At 44.2% G+C, this 20,664-nt stretch overlaps 1 protein-coding gene across 3 annotated transcripts in view; it reads right to left on the reverse strand.

The window, feature by feature from the left end:
• Positions 1–9,652: 9,652 nt before the first annotated feature.
• Positions 9,653–20,664, reverse strand: part of ulk2 (unc-51 like autophagy activating kinase 2) — a 36,321-nt gene continuing 25,309 nt past the window's right edge. The window contains exons 16-27 of one of the 3 annotated variants that reach the window (XM_077208577.1): positions 19,988–20,133; positions 19,782–19,865; positions 18,515–18,786; positions 18,232–18,428; positions 17,009–17,118; positions 16,684–16,818; positions 16,305–16,516; positions 14,465–14,643; positions 14,256–14,374; positions 13,365–13,522; positions 13,142–13,277; positions 9,653–11,509 (exon numbers count right to left, since the gene is read on the reverse strand). In XM_077208577.1, the coding sequence (XP_077064692.1) occupies positions 11,445–11,509; positions 13,142–13,277; positions 13,365–13,522; positions 14,256–14,374; positions 14,465–14,643; positions 16,305–16,516; positions 16,684–16,818; positions 17,009–17,118; positions 18,232–18,428; positions 18,515–18,786; positions 19,782–19,865; positions 19,988–20,133 (1,813 nt within the window). In that variant the 3' untranslated portion in view covers positions 9,653–11,444. The remainder of the gene's footprint in view (positions 11,510–13,141; positions 13,278–13,364; positions 13,523–14,255; positions 14,375–14,464; positions 14,644–16,304; positions 16,517–16,683; positions 16,819–17,008; positions 17,119–18,231; positions 18,429–18,514; positions 18,787–19,781; positions 19,866–19,987; positions 20,134–20,664) is intronic. The other 2 variants (XM_077208578.1, XM_077208579.1) reach the window with 2 other exon arrangements.

Below are 20,664 nucleotides of genomic sequence, written 5' to 3' on the forward strand. Positions count from 1 at the left end.
GGGTCCGGTGTTGGGAGCTCTTTGCCATCGAGTTACTATCTCGACAGATGCTTCCCTCACCGGCTGGGGAGCGGTAATGGAAGGCCGATCGGTTCAGGGTCTGTGGAAGAGTCATCATCTCTCGTGGCACATAAATTGCCTGGAGATGATGGCTGTCTTCAATGCGTTGAGGCAGTTCCTCCCAGACCTGAGGGGCCATCATGTGCTCGTACGAACAGACAACACATCAGTGGTCTCTTATCTGAACCGTCAGGGGGGCCTGCGTTCGCGTCCGCTTTGCAAACTGGCGCACCAGATCCTCCTGTGGTCTCTGGGAAAGGTACTCTCTCTGAGGGCAGTGTATATTCCTGGGGTCCAGAATATAGGAGCAGACATCCTGTCGAGGCAGGAGCTGAGGCCAGGGGACTGGAGACTCCACCCCGAGGTGGTGGAGAAAATCTGGGAGTTTTACGGCCAAGCAGAAGTGGATCTGTTTGCGTCTCAAAATATGACGCACTGTCCTCTGTGGTTCTCCCTTACTCACCCATTGCGGCCTACCACTCCCTGGTGGGGGGTACATCGTTGGGTCGAGACCCCCTGGTTACACGTTCGTGGCACTTTGAGGCTGAGGCCTGCAACTCGCACTAGGGTGCCAGCTTGGGATCTTGCTATAGTACTAGAAGGCCTGTCTAGGGCTCCATTTGAGCCCTTAGATTCGGTTTCAGATAAGTTTCTTACCTTTAAGAATATCTTTCTGCTAGCTATTTCGTCCCTTAAGAGAGTTGGAGACCTTCAGGCCCTTTCGGTTTCCCCCACTTGCCTTGAGTTTCCACCGGGGATGGTCAAGGCATTCTTATATCCAAAACAGGGATACGTCCCTAAGGTGCCGACCTCGACTCCTAGGCCTATTGTGCTGCAGGCTTTCTGTCCTCCTCCTTTTGCATCTGCGGACCAGGAAAGACTGAACCTCTTGTGTCCAGTGCGAGCATTTAGGAAGTCCGACCAATTACTGATTTGCTTTGGATCACCTAAGAAGGGTCTTCCTGCTTCTAAACAGACAGTCATTAGGTGGATAGTTGGCTATTTCACTTGCATACGAGTACTCGGACCAGCCGTGTCCTTTGGTGGTCCGAGCTCACTCTACTAGGAGTATGGCGGCTTCTAAAGCCTTACTATATGGGGTTTCTCTTCGGGACGTCTGTGATGCGGCAGGCTGGTCCTCTCCGCTCACATTCGTTAGATTTCACAGTTTAGACCTGGATGCAGCCCCAGGTTCTCAGGTGCTTAGTGCTTAGTTACAACAGACTGACACTCAGGTACTTGGAATTCTGGCGCTTTGGGTATTCTCGTTCCCATGGCGTCGATGGACGCATCGTTGAGTTCCCTTCGTAAGGGAACGTCTCAGGTTACTATTGTAACCACAGTTCCCTGAGAACAGGGAACGAGACGATGCGTCACCCTGCCATACTTCCTGCATCCCTGTGATCGGCTTGCTTCGGCAATTTTCGAAGCTAATGCCAGTTTGCACCGGATGTGCTTTTATCATATCCTGGTCATGACGTCACCCGCCCGTGACGCTCATTCTTTCCATTGGACTAGTTGACATAGATGCTTCAAACGCAGTCACGCTGGGGGCGTTCCCATGGCGTCGATGGACGCATCGTCTCGTTCCCTGTTCTCAGGGAACTATGGTTACAATAGTAACCTGAGACGTTTTGAAATATTCATTTTCATTTATATAGTACATTTATAGACTATATGGATTTTACGTAATAGGAATAATTATATAAATCATTATTACATTATTATAATAATTGTTTGGCATCCTAAAACACCATTGATAATGTAATGTAGACTGAGACTCTCATAACTAAAAAGATGTTTGAGCCCTCTTTATTTTCCTGGTACAAATCAATGCTTTTTCTTTGTTCAACGAGCAGTTCATGGGTTGAAGCTCTTAATTTTGATCTTTCAAAGAGCACGAGATTGATGCATTTAATCTTAAAATGTACAAACTTTTCTTGCGGGGGAGCATGCCCCCGAACCCCCCTGGCACAGAGGTCCACCCAACATATAGTTTTACAAATTCCTATGGGAAAGAACGACCATTTATGAACTTTACTCCAGCATAGTACAACAAGCATCCTTTTAAGTCAGTAAAACTGTAAATGCCATATTAAAATATCCTTGGACAAAATATACATTTGGCCTGCCTAAGGGGGGGCCTACAAGACATTGGGCCCAGGGGCCTCTGAACTCTTAATCCGGCCCTGGCGTTAGTGGTTCGACTGTCGAGACTGTTTCCCAAAGATGGCTTCTGCCTGTATACGCGATGGTACTATCTTTATAAAGTATATTATTATTAAACTGTCTGTACACTTACAAAGTTCTCAGTGCTTCGGTTTGCATGTAGAGACCCTCATTAAGCTACCGTGTTAGTGTGGGGCTATTTTGAGCCGTGTTAGTGGTATTAACTAGTGATCTCTTTTTACTTATTATATGCCCCATATACTACCGTTATAAGCTACACAGTTCTCTTACGAGAGTATCTCTCGTACTGCGTAATATCTTACGATATGGGGAAAACCTCTTTTCCACGAGATATTGAAGCCAAAAATTATCCTTTAATTTTATTAATGTAAAACGCTGCCCTGCTGCCCTGCGTGACGTGACATCCAATGGGGGTTGGATAGAATAGGCGTGGCCTTGGCCTACGCCTATTCAGAATAGGCGTGGCCTTGGCCTATAAATACGCTCGACAGGCTGATACAAACTGATTTTCATCTCTTCAGCGAAGCACTACTGCATCGCTGGATCCGGAGTGAGAAGCCGCGCCGTCTGATAGTAAGCCTTCTGCGGGACGAGCCTTCGAGCCTGAAGCCGCTGGCCTTCACCTCGCCGCCTTCAGCCGCCGTACCTGCTACGCTTTCCGGCGTTAATATCCTTTTTCACTGCTAGAGTGTGTGTTCGCCGTCGCGACTCACACTCTCTCTCTCTCTCTCTCTTTATCTAAAAGAGCAGCGTCTTTTTGAAGACGCTTCGTTCCTGTGGAACTATTGCCATGGTGACTCTGAGGACTTGCCTGGCATTTTTTCTCCGAGTCTGCACTCCCGCCCGCTGTAGTGCCGCGCCGCAAAGCGCCGTATTCAGCGGGTCCTCAAGCCTTCTTCAGCCAGTGAAAGCTCGCCGGTTCGCCCGCCAGCTTCACCAGCTTCAATCGAGTCGCTCACTGACGGACAGCGGCCGCCGCGCGCCGCCGCTTCCGCCATTAGTGACAACAAGATAGCTGCATCGGTAGAGGAGGCCAGCTATTGCCATGGTGAGTGAGATTCCCGCCCGCTGTAGTGCCGCGCCGCAAAGCGCCGTACTCAGCGGGTCCCCGATCCTTCTCCAGCCGTGAAAGCTCGCCGGTTCGCCCGCCAGCTTCACCAGCTTCAATCGAGTCGCTCACTGACGGACAACGGCCGACGAGATAGCTGCATGTGTAGAGGAGGCCAGCTGCTATATCCCCGCGTTGGACAGTGAGGATTGGGCGAGCTCTGTGGATCTCCCCCTTCTGCCCGCGAGTCGTCAGGGAAACGGGCCAGCATCAAAACCGCGGCTAGCTTTCTTTACGTTATAAGAAAGCTACCCCGCCCCCGCCCCCCGTGGGCATGCGTCACCGGCGAAATGAGGAAAGAGTGTATTTTTAGTCCCGCCGAGGCCGGACCAATCTCCATTTCTCAAACATTTCTCAGCTCCTCTTAGTTTGAGCGGCTGAAAATGTCAATATTGCAGCAATGAGCCTGTTGTATAACACGCACGCCTGCAAACAAACGCCAACACACACAAAACTGTGATGACGCTCTATTATGTGGTCGAGCTATGCTCAGTGGCGAAACCTACAGCCATCGCACGGGAGACCCGTGTTCGATCCCAGCTCTCGCAGCAGATAAAATTTAGTCTTGCCGCGGCCAGACTTGCACTGATACTTTTCGCTCGTTCAGTTCCAAGAAAATGTGACTGTTCCAGTGTATTTTGCAGTAAACAAGCCGGTACCATGGCCCGCTTGCCTGCACACAAATGCCGTTTCCACGGCGACCCAGAAAAATCATATAAGCAATGTATTTTCTGGTATTCCGGCCACAGCCGATGGTGTTATGAGTGTAATAAAAATGCCCACAGCGCAGTGTTCATTTCTACACACAAACACAGCCCGCCACAGTGCAGGGCTCGCACATATGAAATCGACTCATGTCAATTGTGCATTAAATGTAGTGAATGTGCCCACAACCCAGTGCCCACAAACACTACACACTGCATGTGCCATGTTTTCTGTAAAACGAAACCAACACACATACAGTCAGCTAAGACCCACGGTGTTTAAGTCTCGCCGGGGCCAGACTCCACCGAAACCTCTCGCTCGTTCAGTTCCAAACAATGTGACTGTTCCAGTGTATTTCGCAGTAAACAAGCCGGTACCACAGCCCGCTTGCCTGCACATTAACGCCATTTTTACAGCGACCCAGATAAATCCAATAAAGAGTGTATTTTCTGGTGTCCCGGCCATAGCCGATGGTGTTATGAGTGTTGTAAGAATGCCCACGTCACAGTGCCCATTCCCACACGCAGACACAGCCCGCCACAGTTCAGGGCTAGCACAAATAAAATCGACTCATGTCGATTGTGCAAACGTAGTGAATGTGCCCACGACACAGTGCCCACAAACACTACACAGTGCGTGTCCCACGGTTTCTGTAAAAACGAAACCAACACATATTCAGTCAGCGCAAGCCGACGGTGTTTTCAGTGCAGTAAATGTGCCCGCTGTCCCGCGCCCACATTCACTCACAGACACACTGAACCCTACGGGGTTTGTCCCGATCGTTCTCTCTCCACAATTTGTCATAGAGAAAGCGAGTGCGAACAGGCTGCCCGCCGTGATCGGCGCACCCCCCGCCTCGCACACTTTAAACACAGTGTTCATGTCTCAGCACACCGAAGCTCTGCAGCCGCCGCTGTGCCGCGGCCAGAGCCCGGATATCATTCTGCCTCTAGCTATCCACGCGAATGCATGGGCAATGCTTCCCAGGGTATCAGAATGGGTGTTGAACACTATAAAGAGAGGCTATTCGCTACAGTTCGCTCGACGTCCCCGCCGTTGCACGGCACGTGTCGAAACCACGGTGGACAACGAAGTATCTCATCTACTTCGAACCGAAATAGCGAAACTACTGAGCAAAGGGGCCATAGAACCTTTATCTCAGGCTCAGAGCGAAGGGGGTGTATACAGCAGATATTTTCTGGTACCGAAAAAAGACGGGGGTCTCAGACCCATTCTAGATCTGCGACAATTGAACAAAGCGCTTCTGAAACGCAAGTTCAAAATGCTGACAACCAGCAAAATCCTCGCGCACGTGCGCCAGGGAGACTGGTTCATGTCAATAGATCTGAAAGACGCCTATTTCCAAATACAGATTGCGTCACGTCACAGGCGATTCTTGAGATTCGCCTTCGAGGGCCAGGCATATCAATACACAGTCCTACCGTTCGGCCTGTCCCCAGCACCCCGTATATTCACGAAGTGCATGGACGCGGCTCTCGCACCCCTGAGACTTCAGGGCATGCGAATTTTGAACTACTTGGACGACTGGTTGATTCTAGCTCGATCACGATCAGAGCTCATAGAACACAAGACCGTTTTACTCGAGCATCTCGAGAATTTGGGTCTCACAGTCAATTGGGCGAAGAGTTCGCTGTCTCCCAGCCAGAAAATCTCTTTTCTGGGAACAGTGATGGACTTGCTGTCTCTGAACATTCAGCGCGGCGTGAAATCCTTCCACCGCGGCTCTATAGTCCCGCTCAAACGGTTTCAGAAAATGCTGGGCCTCATGGCCTCAGCATCCTCAGTACTTCAGCTGGGCCTGCTTCGCATGCGCCCACTGCAGTTATGGCTGAAAGCACGAGTTCCGCCCGGGGCTTGGGCCGCTGGTCTGTTTCGCCTCAGGGTCGACAGGAAATGCGTCTCGGCTCTGAAACCTTGGAAAAAAGCCGACTGGTACCAGTCAGGCGTGAGTCTGGGGACTCCCTCGAGTGTGATGGTGGTGTCCACGGACGCCTCCACCTCGGGATGGAGAGCGCTGCTCGAGGGCAGACCGTTCTTTGGCCAGTGGTCAGAACGGGAGAAGCTCCTACACATAAACTGTCTAGATATGCTGGCAGTAGACAACGCGCTAAGGCGCTTTTGTCCCCAGATAAAAGGCCGCCACGTCTTAGTCCGGTCGGACAACATGTCAGTGGTGGCGTACATAAATCACCAGGGCGGCGTCAGGTCCCGAAGCCTTTACAGGCTGACGAAACGCCTCCTGGACTGGGCTCAGCACAACCTGCTTTCACTGAAAGCAGCGCATGTGCCTGGTCACCTGAATCTGGGACCAGACAGACTGTCCAGAAACAATGTCCCAGCAGGGGAATGGTCGCTGCACCCGCAGGCGATCCAACTGCTGTCGGAGACATTCGGCAGAGCGCAGGTGGACCTGTTCGCGTCCCAGGAAAACGCTCACTGTCCGAACTTTTTCTCCAAGAGCAGGGATGCGCTGGCCCACGTATGGCCCCGACGCCCACTCTATGCTTTTCCCCCCGTCTCGCTCCTGCCTCAAGTGCTTGAACGAATCAGGGAAAATGGATGCCCAGTGCTGCTCGTGGCTCCGCTATGGAAGAACCAAACCTGGTTCCCAGTTCTGATGCAGCTGACCAGCACTGCCCCGTGGCCGATACCGGTGAGGAGAGAACTCCTCTCTCAGGCAAAGGGCTCGATTTGGCATCCTCGCCCGGAGTTATGGTCCCTACATATGTGGGCCATCAACGGGTACCCGCTAACCTCCCGGAGGAAGTGTTAAACACGATCACGCAGGCTAGGGCCCCGTCTACTAGACGGCTCTACTCCTCGAAATGGTCAGTGTTCTCTACCTGGTGTCAAGCTCAGGGCTTTTCACCCGTAGACTGCGGGGTTACGGAAGTGCTCTCCTTCCTTCAGGAGCTGCTGGATAAGGGTAGAACCCCGTCCACGCTCAAAGTATACGTGGCGGCCATAACGGCGTTTGCAAAACCGACGTCTGGCCAGTCACTGGGGAAAAACGACCTCGTCGTGCGATTCCTCAGGGGAGCTCGGAGGCTGAGTCCTTCCAGACCTCCCTCAGTCCCTATGTGGGACCTTTCTACGGTTCTGGAAGCCCTGAAAGGTGCCCCATTCGAGCCAATCCATTTGTCTGACATGAAGCACCTGTCTTTCAAAACGGTATTTCTTGTGGCTCTTGCTTCAATAAAGCGCGTGGAGGACTTACAAGCCCTTTCAGTAAGCGCGTCCTGTATGGTGTTTGGGCCTAATGACTCAAAAGTCATACTCAAACCAAGGCACGGGTACGTGCCAAAATCCCTCAACACACCGTTCAGGGCCTAGGTTATTTCCCTGTGCGCCCTCCCGGTGAACAATGAGGAGGCGGATGCTAATCTCCTTTGCCCCGTCAGGGCGCTGAGAGCTTATCTGTCCCGCTCGTCTGTCTTCAGGCAGACCGAGCAGCTCTTTGTTTTGTTTGGCGGACCCTCCAAGGGACTGGCCGCATCAAAACAGAGCCTATCCAGATGGATAGTCGATGCCATAGCGCTGGCTTACACTTCTAAGGGCCTGCAGTGTCCTTTGGGTGTCAGAGCGCACTCCACGAGAGGCGTGGCCTCTTCGTGGGCGTGGTCTAGTGGGATTTCCTTGCATGATATCTGTATGGCGGCGGGCTGGGCCTCGCCGTCTACATTTATAAGGTTCTATAACCTAGAGGTTCCCGCCTTACAGGCCAAGCTGCTGTCGGTCTAGAATTCAGTACTATCTGTCCCGCTGCGCCGGCGCAGAATGCTGAGTTTTGATTGAGTATCGCTCACTGATCGATGGAACAGCTCCATGGGTGTTGAATAGCCCGTACTTTTGCCAAGTTCAGGCTGAACGCGTTCACCCTGTCTGCGGGATATACTGTTGACATAACTAGCTCCTATGGGATGCTATTTCATGGGGAATGATGCTGGTAGCCTCTCTTCTCCGACTCTCTGTGAGTCTACAGTGATTATGCACTATATGAGCCCCGGGCTACTGCCCTTGGGACTTTGGTGTCGGATCCCAGTACGCACGGCGTCTTACATTGTGTTCCCCATAGCGTAAGATATTAAGCAGTACGAGAGATACTCTCGTAAGAGAACGTACTCGGTTACTAACGTAACCTCGGTTCTCTCTAGAGAGGGAACGAGTACTGCGTATCTTGCCGTGCATACAACAGCGCTGGTTCGCTTCAGCGATGAAAACCAGTTTGTATCAGCCTGTCGAGCGTATTTATAGGCCAAGGCCACGCCTATTCTGGCGGGACGCAACGAAATGGGTGCGAAGCACCCCCATTGGATGTCACGTCACGCAGGGCCTCTCTCGATAGGCTTGCTGCTGTTGCCGCAGGGCAGCCAATAGGCGCGCGAGTCGTCTTGCCTATGTCTGCACGCTGCCGCACAGCGTTTTATATTAATCAAAATTAAAGGATAATTTTTGGCTTCAATATCTCGTGGAAAAGAGGTTTTCCCCATAGCGTAAGATATTACGCAGTACTCGTTCCCTCTCTAGAGAGAACCGAGGTTACGTTAGTAACCGAGTACGTTTTTAGAGATAAAACTCTTTACACTCGATTATCATGAAAACAAATCCCATAGAACAGTCGACTCGGTACCAATGTGTTATTACACACCAGGTTCATTTTGCGCCGGAGTTCTCCTTTAAAGTGCAACATATTATAAATCTTGGCTAGCCTATATGTTAAGTTCACTTAACGACAAGATATCCTTGCCGCACAAATAAACCAGTAGATTACCTAGCTGTAAACTATGTGTAGGCTATACCTAATCAGTTTACTTCTGTTACACTTAAAGTATACTTACAAGTATACTTTTATACATTAAAAAGTGGGCAAATTTAGTCCCACAGCATTGAAATAGTAGGCTACACAGTAGCCTATACTACTAGCACAAGGATATAATACTACATACAGTATACTTTACTGAAGTATACTGAATAAATTTAACTCAAAGTATAGTTATTTTTAATAAGGGTGGGGAATTAGGGAGGTAATAGGGTAATCTGAATGGGGTCAGAATTTGGCACACAAAAAGCAGTACTCCAAACAGGATTTATAAATGGAAATTGAGTGAACGTAGATACCTCAGTGTGTAAACAAATTCAGCCAAGTTGAGCATTAAAGTTTCACGTAATTCGCATGACGTCACTGTTTTCACAAATTCACTTTTTTTGTAGTTTACACAGAGAAGGTACTTAAAACTTAAACCTTAAACTTCCGCTTTGAAACCTATTTTGTTTTCATAAAATCGTTCTGAAATTGATTCCAATTATTTCGTCTCTCTGTTATTGTGGTGTGAAGGCTGCTAAATATCGAGAACGATTTTTAGAACTATATCATTAGCTTATATTTTTAGTCATCATGCTTGCTGTGAACGGGCCTTTAGGTAGGAAATAAATCATCCCTCTTCTTCACCCTGTAAAACCATATCTGGTTTCTGCTACTGCTGTCACCTGTGCTGTAGGCCTACTTTCATTATTTCCATAGCAAATACAGCAGTATACTTTTGCAAAGCACATAATCGGAGACTCAGATAACAGGATACAATTGATCTGTTTAATAAAAGCTGTATTTCTACAGTTTCCGACAACATAGATGCCCTTGGTAAAACACACATAGATTAAAACATTTTGTCACTGAAAGTCAAGGGATCATGAACCTTGAGGCTGCATCGACCGTGATCATGTCGTGTTGGGCTGTGATAGGCTGGTTTATTCGGAAAGGGAAAGTTGCAAATGGAAGGGCAAGTACATTCTAATGTTCCACAGGTACATGTGCTCTGTACTAGTCTTCTCTAATGGATCATCTGTACACAATTCTGCTCACACCTGGATAAGGAAGTCCTACAACTACAGATATGCATGGATTTTGTATAACAAAGTGGCAGAAAGGACATCAGCCTTCTCTTTCTGTACAGTAAAAGGCTTTGCAGGCTCACAGGGGGCCATTATTAAAAATAAAAACACAGGCAGAGTGCAGAGAGAAGGAGCGAAGTGTTCCAAACATGTACAAGGGAAAGTCATGCTTTCAGTTCTTCAGTATCCTGAAACTGGCCACTGCATCCGGGAAGAGCAGTTTCACAAACTGTCCTGAGCACAGTGGATGAATGTGGAAAAGCAGAGCCTGGCAGTGGGCCGCACTCTCTCCCATTTACCTGCAACATCCACGTCCCGCACAGTCAATGTATTGTCGTTCACAAGATATTCATGGATGTTAGTCAAGAGCTGCCATGCAAAGTGAGGTCTTGAGTCTTACGCGAGGCCTCGAAGAACCTGTGGAAGTTGTCCTATTAGCTCTACAACAAAATAAAAAACCTAAAAACAAGGAAATCTTGTGCTCTTCATTTGAGAGGCAGGGATGGCAGCGGCAGCATCTACCTTCTTCAATCAAGCTGTGCTCGCTCGCATTCACTCCAAAATAAAAACACATGTAGAATGTACAAGTATTTACAGCTCACACACGTCAGTTAAAAAAAAGCTACAGTATTAATTTGAACATAAAAACGTTTCAGTACGGCTGAATCTAAAGTTAAGTAACGACTCAAGTATTTTGACCATTATGTCTGATTCACCATGAGGCTGTTATGAGACGCCAATGTCCGACCTGATGCTCACGGGCCTTCCAGACACTCATTTTCGGAGGATTATAGATATGGAAATGAGAAGGACCTGGCCACACACTGATCTTGGAGACGGATGGAAAGATCATCATCTGCACCTTCTCCCAGATGTTCTAGGACAAGCATCTTCCACATCTGCCTCAATAAAGTGCATTTGCTTCAAAACTGATTTTGTAAATACTATAGATTCCTCTTAAGTTCAACCACGTGACCGTGTATGTGTGGTACCAGTAATTATAGTCCAACATTGGGCTACACATCCGCCCCATGTCGTCTTTCAACACTATCATCAATAACACTAAAACCAATAAATAATTAGAGCAATAGAGTGCAGTATAAAACAATAAGATGAACTGATTTGCATCAACGTTCATTGTTGGGCCTTTGAAGATTCCCAGTCCAAAATCCTTTCAGTTTATGTAAAAAAAAGAAATGATGTCGTAAAAACAGAAGATGAATCTAAATGCAGGTCCAACGGCTTTTTTCATACAATAAAGTCTCTGTTTAATTTTCATCTTTGGTAGTGAACTTGTGCACATCTCAAAATGTCATCTGCAAAAAAAAAAAAAATGTAATACTTGGTCTGTTCCTTGTGATTGAACGGAATCAAAAGGAATTGAAAGTGCTTTGACTGCTACAAAACAAAAACAAGGGATTTGTTTAGTCTTTGTAGTTTGAGAAGATGATGGTCCCTGGAGTGAAAGTCTTTATTCGTACAGGGTAACGGTGCAGTAACACAAAGCTGAGATCCTCCGGTCCACACTTGCCTTGTCTGTGCAAAGGAAACACCAAGAGAAAAGATGTAAGAAAGAGTACACAAAGACACATAAACGGGATGTTTTAACAATTCTGGATCTAAATGATTCCAGTAGTGTTGTTTTAGTATTATTTATATACTATTACAACTCCACTTTTGTGTTTAATGTTAATCTTTTTTTTATAATATCAGTTTGCATTTGAGTTTTAGTGTAAATTTTAGACCTTTTGTTATTTGTTTTTGTTGAATATATCTATTTAGCTTTTAGTGCTTTTAGTACTTCAATTTCGACTTAGTTTAAGTAGCTGCCAAGGTAACATTTCGTTTAAGGTTTTGGCACTTACAATGTGAAAAAAAAAATTAATAGGAGACGAATTTCATCTAGTGGAAACATTTGGTTCTGCACACAAACAAAATCTAACTAAAAGCTCATTTTTTGAGATATCAAGCACAAATATGGAGCACAACTTTATGGATTTATGGCTTTGATTTTCTCACAGCCTAAAACAGAGAAATTTTTTTTTTGTAAAATATATATTTCATATAAAAAAAATGTTGTTGCATTTTTCATAATAATAAAAGTAAACTTCTATACCTTAATTTTCACACAAAAAAAGACACTGCCAAGTGTCTGCTCACTGCTCACCCTCATGTTGTTCCAACCCCGTAAGACCTTCGTTCATCTTCGGAACACGAATTAAGATATTTTTGATGAAATCTGAGGGCTGGATCACTCCTCCATACTAGTCCATAGGCTTCTTCAGGGATTGAAACTTGCCAGCCTCGAAAAGTTATTAAAGACATCGTTAAAATAGTCCAAGTGACTACAGTGGCTCAATATTAAGTTTATCAAGCGACGAGAATACTTTTTGTGCGCAAAAAAACAAAAATAACAACTTTATTTCAACTATTCATTTCCTTCTCGGTGGGACTCTAATCAGTTAACTAGTGTAATGGCGTAAGCTCCTGTTGTTGTACATCACACGCATCACCCACATGACCAGCGTCGGCCAATAGTGAGCCCACGTGTGACGTAGCTCTACGCAATCACACTAAGTTAACTGACTAGAGGCCCATAGAGAAGGAAATGAATAGGTGAAATAAAGTCGTTATTTTTGCGCACAAAAAGTATTCTCATCGCTTGATAAACTTAAGATTGAGCCACTGTAGTCACTTTGACTATTTTAACGATGTCTTTAATAACTTTTCGAGGCCGGCAAGTTCAATCCCTGAAGAAGCCTATGTACTAGTATGGAGGAGTGATCCAGCCCTCAGATTTCATCAAAAATATCTTAATTCGTGTTCCGAAGATGAACGAAGGTCTTACGGGGTTGGAACAACATGAGGGTGAGTAAATACTGACAGATTTTTCATTTTTGGGTGAACTATCCCTTTAAGTCGGTGCTCCAAAGCATTCAGGAATTAGGACAGTTTAATTTTCAGGTTTAGGCTCACAAAGTGGTTAACAGGTAATAAATGGATCATAACTATTCCATAAATATAATTTAGTACCATGAAATCCCCTAAAAATAAAAAGTATGAAATAAAAAACATTATTGAACTAAAATATAGTACATTCATCTCATTGAAATAATAAAAAACATGAGCAGCACCAGAGGAATAAAACTGATTTTTAAATTCACTCACATTTGATGACGTTCTCTACATCAGCTGGGTCCTGGAGGATCTTGGACAGGCCTTCCAGCAGCATGGATGCCTTGTTGTAGCGATATGCGATGTCCTCTGTCTGCTGAAACATCTCGTCTAGTGCGGCCGACTGCACCTGTGACAAACATGACACCAATGTTAGACACTCATAAAATCACGCAACAAAGCTCGATGTAAGGCTACCATGGCCGTCCTCACTCACCAATTCTACAGCATGGTTGTAAATGAGCTTCTCAGCTGTAACGCTGTTGATCTCATCCACAAATCGCTGCTTGTCAGAGAAGAAGTGGTTGAGTTTGTCCGTTAGGCGGCGGCACAGGGAAATGCAGCTCTTATAGCGCTCGTTTAGACTCTTGACCACTGAAGTTCAGAGAGAAGGTATGTTATTCGCTACCTCAGTGATTCTCAAACTTTTTGACAAACAACATTTGAAGACCCCCAAGATATTTCTGGTGCGTAAACTATATTTACAGAAACTAGCAGTCACAATATATTCACATAATTAAAAAAAATATATATTATAAATACGTACATTTCGTAACTCCAGGAGTTTCAATAACAATGTTCTTTAGGGTTTACACTTTCACACCAATTCATTTACATCTTTCACTCAAGATTTTCTTTGTTCTTTTTTACTGACAAAAAAATAGCAATTTTTACCCCAAAAAAAATATTCTAGAGCTTGATAGAACTAGAACATTTTATATCAATTTTAAAAATGCCCAAGACTTCTTAGGATTTGATTCATTTTCATGACTTTCATAGTCCTTAAATAAATGACAAGTCGCTAAAAATATGATGTTAAATATTGATTGGTATTGTTTTTAGCTTATTTATATTTTAGTTTTGTCTTATTTTAAATCATTTATTAAAATAATTTCAACTAAATATCCCAAATGTTACTACATAGTTTTTACAATTTTCATATGTACTATTGTTTTAAAATTCATTAGTCCACCAAGCCCAAATTTCCATTTTTTCTTGATGAGAACTCTGCACAAGGCTCTGGGAAAGGAGTTGACTCTGTAACTATTCAACCTGACGTATACATACACACTTTTTGTCATCCGAGTCATGAAATGTATCAGCTCACCTTGTTTGACGGCCGAGGAAGGATTGAGCTTGGCAGACTTGATCTGAGCTTTGGCCAGGTGCAGCGAGGAGGCCAGCAGCTGTGCGGCTTTCATATACAACACCAGCTGCTCCACCTGCCTGTGTGAGATGATGATCAAAACATTATATACTGTACGTTATGAAGTCTCATTGTTAAAGGTCCCGTGTGTTTCAGCGCACTGTTCTTACCCCCACTCCTTACTGAGCTGACTGATCTGGTCCACCACCACGCTGTCCTGAGGAGGATAGAGAGAGGCGGCGGACGCACCCAGATCAGGTCCTCTGGCCCGTAGAGAAGCGATCTCCAGCACACAATCCGTAAATGACAGCATCATCCGCAGGTGCATCAGGGTGTCTGTGTGCTCACGCTGCCAAACACACACATAAACCTGTTAGTGTTTCCCAAGAAAAGCTTTATCCAGTACAGACTGTACTCTGTGTGTAACAAGATGAATTGATGTGCTTTAACTGAAATCCTGAGCTATATGACCAGTATACAGGATTGAAAAACTAGATCACAAGTGTTATTTTAGTATTAGCTTTTATTTTTATATTTTTAGCTTTTATTTTAATTTTTAGTCATTTTGCTACGTGCCTTTTTTTAAAACTTATTTCCATTTAGCTTTTATTTTTACTTTAGTTTTAGTTAAGTGATATTAACGCTTGAACTTACACCATATTTTTATTGCAAACTTGTTTTTCCATCAAATATTAATATTTTATTTTATTTCAGCTTTGTTTTAATAGTTTTAATTAACAATAACAACACTGCTAGGTGACGTGTCTGGTCTGAGTAACCTAGTCACATGACTTTAGTCAGCCAATATTAGAGTTTTTATTTTATTTTTTATTTATTGACCAGATATTGAATATATAATTGTTCATTCTCATTTCCCTTATTTTAATATTTTGATTACCCTTACACATCTAACACTCATTTAAATTTAATTATTTATTTAACACCGTTCACCCAAAAATGTAAAAAACCTCATCACTCACCCTCATGTCGTTCCAAACCCAAAAGACTTTCATTCATCTTCACAACACAAATGAAGATATTTGAATGAAATATGAACGATTTCTGTCTCTCCATTGACAGATACGCAAACTAGCACTTTGACACTTCAAAAAGTTCATAAAAAGATCTTAAAACTAATCTAAATTTTCTGAAGAGAATTGATCGTTTTATATGATGAACAGATTTAATTCAGTCTTTCATTCACATATAAACATTTATCAGCAAAATGAACAGAAGCTCATCCGTACTTGCTTGAAGTGCGAGAACAAACCTCATTGGTTCTTGTGGAAACTCAAACATGCTGCGACAACAAAACACGCGACAACAAAATTGAAAATTAGCGAAGAAATGGCAAGAGTTGCCAAGTTCCCCTTTAAAGGGGCATTTGGCAACCCTAGCTATTTCTTCGCTGATTTTCACTTTTGTTGTCGCATGTTTTGTCAACGAGCTCCCCCTACAGCTGTGAGGCATATATTTCACAACAATGTCGTAAAAAAACTCACTAGCAGCCCCACCTCCCCCTTTCTACCGCTGCCCATGTGCATTTGTTATTATCGGAGCCGGCCAACTTTATCCTGTGGAGCTATGTCTACCGAGGTGGGTAATACATCATAAACATTGAGGGCGGCGTGTGTGTTTATGTCGAATTGCCATAAAGCAGTTTGTGTTTCTTGCTCGTTCTCGCTTCTCACGAGACTTCCTACTTCCAACTTACCGGGACGTTAGTCCGCATGTTGCAAGGTTGGTTTTCCGCCTAGGAACGTTGGGGGGAGCGGGGAAAGTCACCATTCTCACCAGAACAGGTTATTAAACCATCCAAATGATTTCTAAACGGTTTTATTAAGTTGAAATAGTTGCCGAATGCCCCTTTAATTATCTGTGCATCTGAGACTGCTGATATTATACGGCATATTGTGAGTCAATGTCTTAAAATAAACACAGACTAAATCACATAATTAGAAAAGTAAAATTAGTGGTGCAAGCTGGTACTCTACATGTTAGCTCTCTCACCTCCATCAGTGTTTCCTCCGGCAGTTCTGGTGCTTCAAAGGTGATGAATCCATCCAAGCTGGGCGGGGAGGTGCCGTAAGGGACGTAGCGCAGGCTACTGGGAGCCGCGTCCACTCCTGGCGACGAGCTGCCGATGGTCATGCCTGGGGGAGAACCCATGTACACCTTACCGCTGGTGGAGCACAGCGAGCCGGCAGAACTGTTGGAACCTACTGCAGACACATAGACACAGAAATCAGCCTTAGCGACTACTTGAGTTAGGAATCTATTAGCTTTAGGTTAATCTTTGAAAACAGTGGCAGTGACACGGCATTAAACATGTAGTGTGGCGGCTGAAGCAGTGGTGTATGGGGCGGGTTTACGAGGCGAAGCCCCTCACCTGAGGTGGTGCGCGGGCGGGAGGCGAGATGGCTGCAGGTGGGAGGGGTGCTGCTGTTTGGGGGCGAGCCCACTGTGAACACAACGTTGCGGGGACTCGCCCCGCCCGCTGCCAAACTGCAAATCCCTGCCGGGGCTGGGAGGGGATACACACACAGGGGTCACTCACAGACTAACACATACAAACACTGGCAGCCAATCACAGCACTTCATGCAAGCCAGAAGCTTTCAGGAGAGCCTCAAATGATGTCAATGGGTTGCATTTAGCAGAAATAATACTGGTATGAAAAACTAGAAACTGTAACAAAATGAGAAAAGGGGGCCACCTGTGTCCATTGGCCTCTCTGTGTTCAGGCTGTCTGTGCTGCCCTTGTACGGCTGTCCTCCCAAAGTGATCCGTACCGGCTGCTCAGACAGTCTGCCAGCACTTACAGACCTGGGGAAACAAACAAGTTCAGCTTGGTTTGATATGCATATGGAATTTATAATACAGGAGTCAATGGCATGACACTTATTTCTTATCCAAATCTTTTCATTTAATTAAATACATAAAAAATGCAAACAATGACATCAATACATTCCTTCTTTGATTGTTTTTTAATTTTTGTTTTATGATATTTGTGCGGGGCATAAAGTCATAAACGTCAGTGTCCTGATATATAATAATGAAAAAAGTGAAGTCAACTGTAACTGTTATGAAATTTAAAATGCCTGAAACGAAAATAATAATTATTATGTATCTTTTTTTAAAAAAAGAAAAAAAAGCAGTAGTTCTGGTGAAGTATTATAAATTATACATAAACACAGCCAATCAAAGTCATGTGGTGTGACCACCATGCAAGAAAAAAACATAAAACAGGAAATTATATCATAGAAAGGAGATTTTCTAGGTCAATAAGTAAAAAATTAAATATCAGATAATTTCTGTGACAAGGCAAGGTTAGTTCAAGTTAAAAAATGTTGTGTGCAACACCCCAAAATATAACATTTATGAATTCATAATTCATCATATAATACTTTTATACACAGATGTTTAAAATATAGGGTCAGTAAGATTTTTCAATGTTTTTGAGAGAAGCCTCTTATACTCACCAACCATGAATTTATTTGATTAAAACAGTAACTACAGTATAAAACTGTATTGTGTATTGTGAAATATTAGAATTTAAAATAACTGTTTTCTATTTCAATATATTTTAAAATGTATTTTATTTATGTGATGGCAAATCATTTCAGCATCATTACTCCTATCTTCAGTGTCACATAATCATTATAATATGCTGATTTGCAGCTCAAGAAACTTTCCATTATCAATGTTGAAAACAGTTATGCTGCTTAATAATTTTGTGGAAACAGCTACATTCTTTTCAGAATTATTTGATAATTAGAAAGTTGAAAATATGCTTGCTTGATTTCTATAAAAATAATAATAATAATTTAACTGACCCCAAACTTTTGAACAGTACTGTATATTATTATGCATATTATTATGCATATTATTATGCGTTATGCATCGAATGTTGTAAAATTTTGCAAAACTTTTGCCAACCTGCCAAAGGAAGTCTTGCTGGCCTCTGGAGCAGGCTGTTGGCTGCTGGGATACGCCGAGCAGTGATGTGCACAGAGGTCACGTCCATCCATCAGCATCCTGATTGGGGTGGGGCTGTCGGCTATACCCTGCTGCGAGGCCAGGGCCAGGAGGTTGCACGAGGCTTGAGTTTTAGGGATTTTGAACGGAGCGCTCACCTAAATAAGAAGAAATGAAATGTGTAATGTCAAAAGCTCTTGATCTATGCCAGAAAGACGTTTACCAGAGAACTCCTGCAGCTTACCTTAGTGGGAGAGCCGATGATGGTGGGCAGCGGCGACTTTGTTAGCCAGTCAGAGGTGCGAGGGGAGGAGCCAAGGTGCTTGGTTGGGGAGGTGCCTAGGTTGCCGGGACGCCCGAGCTGAGGGGAGTGGCTGGTGGGGTAGGCGGAGGAGGTGGGGTGCACTGGGTCAGACAGCTGCTTGTGTAGCTTCTGCTTGTTCTGGTATATGTCAGTCAGCGTGGGCGCACTCTGAAGACGAGTGCCCAGTAATTGAGAGGATGGCACAGGGGAACCTAAAACGTAAAAAGTGTCCTTGTTTTAAAAAAATTATTTAAAGTTGTAATGAATGAAATTAACAACAGATCTTTTCTTCCACATAGTGACATACATACAAGTGTAACGGACCATCGAAAAAGAAATAAATGTAGGGCGGGGTTATTTCCATCAGTTATTGATTGGATTTTGAGATGTGGGCATCGCACTCAAAATTGAAGGCAGATGAACCTTTAGAGAAAGCAGACTAAATGATTGGAGAAGACCTGTATACATCACCAGAGAGAAGTCTGTTGCATTCACCAGAATGCTTTTAGGTTTCTCTTTAAGGTATAAGGTATTTGCAATTGCACATTTAGGTGCTGAGTGATATTTATTAAACACATGTACTCAAGGTTAGGGTGTGATTTAGGTTAGCTGCATGTGATTATGCATTATTTACTGTTATTATTATAGTAACTACATGAAACGTGCAACAAGGACACAGTAAAACGCTACCCATTTTTAAAAATATATTTTGCTTACAAAGAGACCTATAACATTTAATTCTGAAATAGATAGAGTGAATTTTCCTTTTAACATTTTGCTGCTTTGGCTCATCAGATGCGACATGATTCAACCACTAGGTGACACTGCAGTCTATATATTTGAGATGTGCACCATTAGACTAAAGTGAACTGAAGGTATAACACAAGGTCAGTGAGTTTGTCTGCTGTTTAGACGTGATCATTGAGTTCACGGTTTTGAAGGTTTATAGGTTTGAAGATGTCTCACACAAAAGCTCACGAGTCGCACAGTTTGTTACTACAACATGCATTGTTCCTGATCGCTTGTTGAGTTCTCAGTCATAACGAGCAGCTGTCTCCATGGAGATTAGAACAACACAGACATGCTGTGACCCAAAGGGAGAAAGCCACTGTGGCTACTGCTTGTGGGACTGTTAATGGTGCCACTTGGAAGAGGAAACAGCAGTGCTGTGAGTTTTTTGGTGTCCATCTTTGACATATAAACTCACCGCCTGAGGAGCTGCGACTGCGGGCCTCGTGGCTCTGGGGATGTCCGCAGCAGCAGTGGCCAAGCTGCTCAGGAATAGTGCCCACTGGGAAACAATTACACAGAAACAGACAGACGCACATCAAATGGGCACGTCAGGACATGTCAGACTTTAAAAATACAGTTTCCCAGTGAACATTCAACTGGAATGACAGTGACAACTCTTACCCAGTGGAGAGGGAGAGTAGGGCCGGGAACTGCCCGTAGAGAGACGTCGCCCAACAGTTTGGACCGTATCTGCAGGACTTGGTGACCCAGACACCATTTTAGGGAAGCCCATGGGGCTTGTGTTGGAGCGCCGCACTGTGCCTGACCTGTAGAAATAAAAAAAACATGGTAACACTTTAAGTTTAGGGTCCAGTTCTCGCTATTAACTAGTTGCTTATTATCATGCATATTACTAGAACATTGGCTGTTTATTAGTACTTATAAAGCACATATTTATAACTTATTCTGCTTGATCATTTTCTATATCCCTTAATCCTTCCCAATACCTAAACTTAACAACTACCTAATTAACTATTAATAAGCAGTAATAAAGAGTTTAATAAGGCAAAAGTCGTAGTTAATAGTTTAAGTGTGGCCAAAAACATCATACAGTAGTAGTATTTGACAACCTTACAATTGTATTTCACTGAAACCCTTACTTAGCACAAATGACACTTTTCAAAACGAACAATTATGCAATTATGTTAAACATACTGGTCTCGATGTGATTTTATTGGATATATGAAGTCAAGATCACACAGGTGTAGTTTATCACATTAACTATGAATTAAATTGATCAAAAGTGACAGTAGAGACAGAAGATTTCTATTTCAAATACATGCTGTTCTTTGAACTTT

The sequence above is a fragment of the Siphateles boraxobius genome, unplaced genomic scaffold (assembly GCF_051911475.1).
Source record: "Siphateles boraxobius isolate OS27281-9 unplaced genomic scaffold, OSU_SipBor_1 6, whole genome shotgun sequence".
In the NCBI taxonomy this organism is placed as follows: Eukaryota; Metazoa; Chordata; class Actinopteri; order Cypriniformes; family Leuciscidae; genus Siphateles; species Siphateles boraxobius.